A 3549-nucleotide genomic window follows, 5' to 3' on the forward strand; every position below is an offset into this window, starting at 1 on the left:
GACCACAGGAGAAAACTACTTGTACTGCCTCCCTTGGGGGCCTAAAACCCTGGGAGGCCCCAAGAAAGCAGAAAACCCAAGGCTATTTCTCGCACTCACGTTCCACCTCCAGAAAACTACGATTCCCAGAAGGCTTTGGGTCCCAGAGGGGCAGGGGCGGACTTCGAAAAGGGGCGGAGTCTAAGAGGTCGTTGGCCGATTCCATTGTCCAAAGCGGGAGGGGTTGCCCGGGCTGAGTTTGGGAGGAAACCGCCTTCCGATTGGTTGTAAATAGGGGGCGCACGGTTGGTACGGTCGGTTGGGGACCCTAGCCGCCACCGTCCGCGCTCAAATTTCCCGGGCCAGGAGCGTGGGGCCTGCTGGGAAGTGTCCGAGACGGTTGTCATCAGGCCCGTGGCGGACGCAGTGGGCTTCGCCATGCAGACCACAGACTTGGGCAACAAGGAGAGCGGCAAGATATGGCACCGCAAGCCATCCCCGGCCACTCGGGACGGGTAAAGGCCGCGGCGGGCGGGCGCGGGCTGGAGAGGATGGGTGGAGCTGGCGAGGGGCGGGTCTGCGTCTTTGGACTGGCATTTGAGGGACTGTTGGAGAGCATCGCAGAAAGGGGCGCAGGGGGCCGGGTGGAGGTTCGGGTTCTGGTTCTGACCTACCCCGGTTCCTTGGGTTCGGTGACCTCAGGAAACGCAGGTAGCCTGAGTGTCCATGTGCCCCGACGCCACGATCCTCGGAGACCCCTTCTCGGTCCGCCAGGATCAGCGTGGAGCAAGAAAGAGGTAGTCCTCAGAAATAGAAGAATTTGCGCTTCTGGTGCGTTCCAGGACTCTGCCCCTTAATTTTCATGCATCCCTATAGTATTCCTGGCATGTAGTAGATGCTCAGTAAGTACTGGTTAACTATTGCAGCTGGAAAAGAGGAACAGATGAGGGGAAAGGAGAACAGTACATTTCCACCCCGTCCAAGTGCTGCAGTTTATCCATCCCTAAATATATGCATTCATCAACTATTTGTTCGGCGCCTAGGATGTGCCACGCTTCTGAGCGCTGGGGAACAGTAGTGGAACAAAACAAACTTCTGGTTCTCTGGAGTTTATATATTAGCATGTATGGGGCAGAGCAGGTAGGATTTACGTTCTAGAATGCAAGGTGGCCTAGTTAGGCTAGCATTGCTGCTGTTTATTCTTAATAGACTTTTTTAAAGGACGGTTTAGGTTTACAGAAAAATTGAGCTAAGTGTACAGATATACAAAGATTTCCCCTATACCCCCTGCTCCCACACACGCATCGTTGGCACATTATCATCACCTCCACCACCACCAGAACGGTGCATTTGTTGCAACTGCTGAACCTACATCCACGCATTGTTATCACCCAAAGTCCACAGTTTACATTAGGATTCACTCTTGGAGTTGAACGTTCAATGAGTTTGGACAAATGCATAATAATGTATCCACCGTTATAGTGTCATACAAAGTATTTTCACTGCCCTGAAACTCCTTTTTTTTTTTTCATTCTGTTCCCAGATATCTGTCCTTTTTGAGGCTCAGCCTCTCCTGTGCGACTTTCATGGAAGCCTTTGCCCCAAAGTGGAACCATCTTGGTTCCAATTGCGACACATACATTGATCTTATTGCTTCTAACTCCCTCGGATTTCATATACTTTGTTGCATGTTGCATGAAACTTGACTTCATGTTTCAATGTATTTCTTGTTCTCGAAATTTTGTTGTTGTTGATCTTTGGTTTGCTCCTCAACAAATCAAGACTTTAAGTGCCAGTGGTCCTACACACGCCAAAGCAGGGTGCTCACCACTGTACTGGCAGCGGCCGTCAGTCCCCTAACAGTGCTGCTGTCCCATCAACTCCACTGAATAAATTTTTTCTGTCTAGACTTGGGATGCTTCAATAGGAATTTTTCTTTTCAAATTTGGAGTTTATGTAAATTCTACCCTACTTCTGATGTTCTGTAAATATTCAAAACATTTTTGCCAACCCGCGATAATTCTTTCTTACTGTTATAAATATCTAGATACACATGCAAGATTACAAAGTTGAAAGAAACAAGTTCATGTGCAAATGTCCTTATTTGCTTCTTTCATTAAAACATAACTTTTTGTTGGTTAAAACCCGTCATCATGGTGTTGAGAGAGCAAGGAGCACTGACTGTGGAGTCAGATGTACTTCAGTTGAAGAAAATTTCTATTTACTAGCTCTGTGACCTTGAGCAAATTCATCCCTAAGGGGGTAAGTGAAGATAATCGCACCTACCAGAGAAGGTCATTGCAGGGCGTAATGAACACTTTAAAATAGTATCTCATGCATTGTGGTGTTCAGTAAGTAGTTGAAGTTTTTATTATGTTTAAGGACTGAGGAACTCTGTCAAGCAACCTGTGAGCAATTGAAAGGCAATTCTAAAATAAATATGTGATTTATTTGAAAAAATCAGAAAGGCAGAATGTTGCTATTAATTGTGATTATGTGTAGATAGTAGGGTTATAATCAGTTTTCTTTATATATCAGTGTTTTTTTGTATTTTTTATTATTTTCAACAATGATCATGTAATTTTGTAATCCAAACATAATCGACGTTACCAAAAAAAAAAAAGACTAGTGGGAAAGTCAGTTGCTCTGTCTGAGTTTAATCACCAGGGCACATTTTGATGTTATTGTCATTTTAGTGCATTTATTTCTTCCCTCTTACCTTTGACAATGTCAGAGAAAAACCAGAGCTGGACAGTGGTTAACGTGGTAAAAACAGATTTTATTCAGACTACTGCAATAGAGGAAAAGAGACCTCAATATAGAACTGGGCTTAATTCTGAATATGGCCTGGGCAAGTGGGGGCTTATAGCTGCAGGTGGAAAGTTATTTAGAGGGTATCTAGGGTAGGAGACCTCTCTGGCCGGACCAGCCTAACAGGACTCTTGCCAAAGACAGGCCAGGGTGATAAGACGTCACCTGGGAGATGGAGGATGTGCCACGTGATCACATGTCAAGGATGGTCAGGTATTTAGGGAAGGGGATTCTGTTTAAACTGACTGAGCAGGGTTCTTGCTAAAGTTAGATTTTTATAAGGAAATCCACAAGTGGGGCCTACGAGAAGGTCTAGGAGCCTGAGCAAAGTTTGGTCAAGCAAAGAATCTTTGTCAGGGACTAGATAAAAATGAGCACTATAATAATTTTGCCGTTTCACCCAATGGGTCTTAAAAGCCTTGTTTAGATAAACTGAAGAAAATGTTTAATACGCTTAATTCAATTTAGTATTTTTTAATGAAGTGATCATGAGGAAGATAGATGTTTCTAATATTAAAATTTGAAAATTCACAAAAAGTCAATTAAGATAAAAATTTTCACAATTTGAAAACTGTTGCAATAACAAATGGGTTATTCTGGTCTTCATGACCCAAATATACACACATATATTATTTTAAGGGGTTTTTTTTTTTGTGCTGCAAGTTTTATAACAGCTTTCTTTTCAGCAGATATATGGTACAAGATCTAAAAAAAAAGTATTAACTTTAGACAAATACAGCTGAAAATAAAACTCGTGTA

The 3549-nt window shown here is 43.5% G+C and overlaps 1 protein-coding gene across 1 annotated transcript in view; it reads left to right on the forward strand.

The window, feature by feature from the left end:
• The first annotated feature begins 252 nt into the window (after positions 1 to 252).
• Positions 253 to 3549, forward strand: part of TBC1D31 (TBC1 domain family member 31) — a 55250-nt gene continuing 51953 nt past the window's right edge. The window contains exon 1 of the mRNA XM_011360825.2: positions 253 to 494. Coding sequence (XP_011359127.1) covers positions 418 to 494 — 77 coding nt within the window. The 5' untranslated portion in view covers positions 253 to 417. The remainder of the gene's footprint in view (positions 495 to 3549) is intronic.

The sequence above is a fragment of the Pteropus vampyrus genome, unplaced genomic scaffold (genome assembly GCF_000151845.1).
Source record: "Pteropus vampyrus isolate Shadow unplaced genomic scaffold, Pvam_2.0 Scaffold59, whole genome shotgun sequence".
Taxonomy (NCBI): Eukaryota; Metazoa; Chordata; class Mammalia; order Chiroptera; family Pteropodidae; genus Pteropus; species Pteropus vampyrus.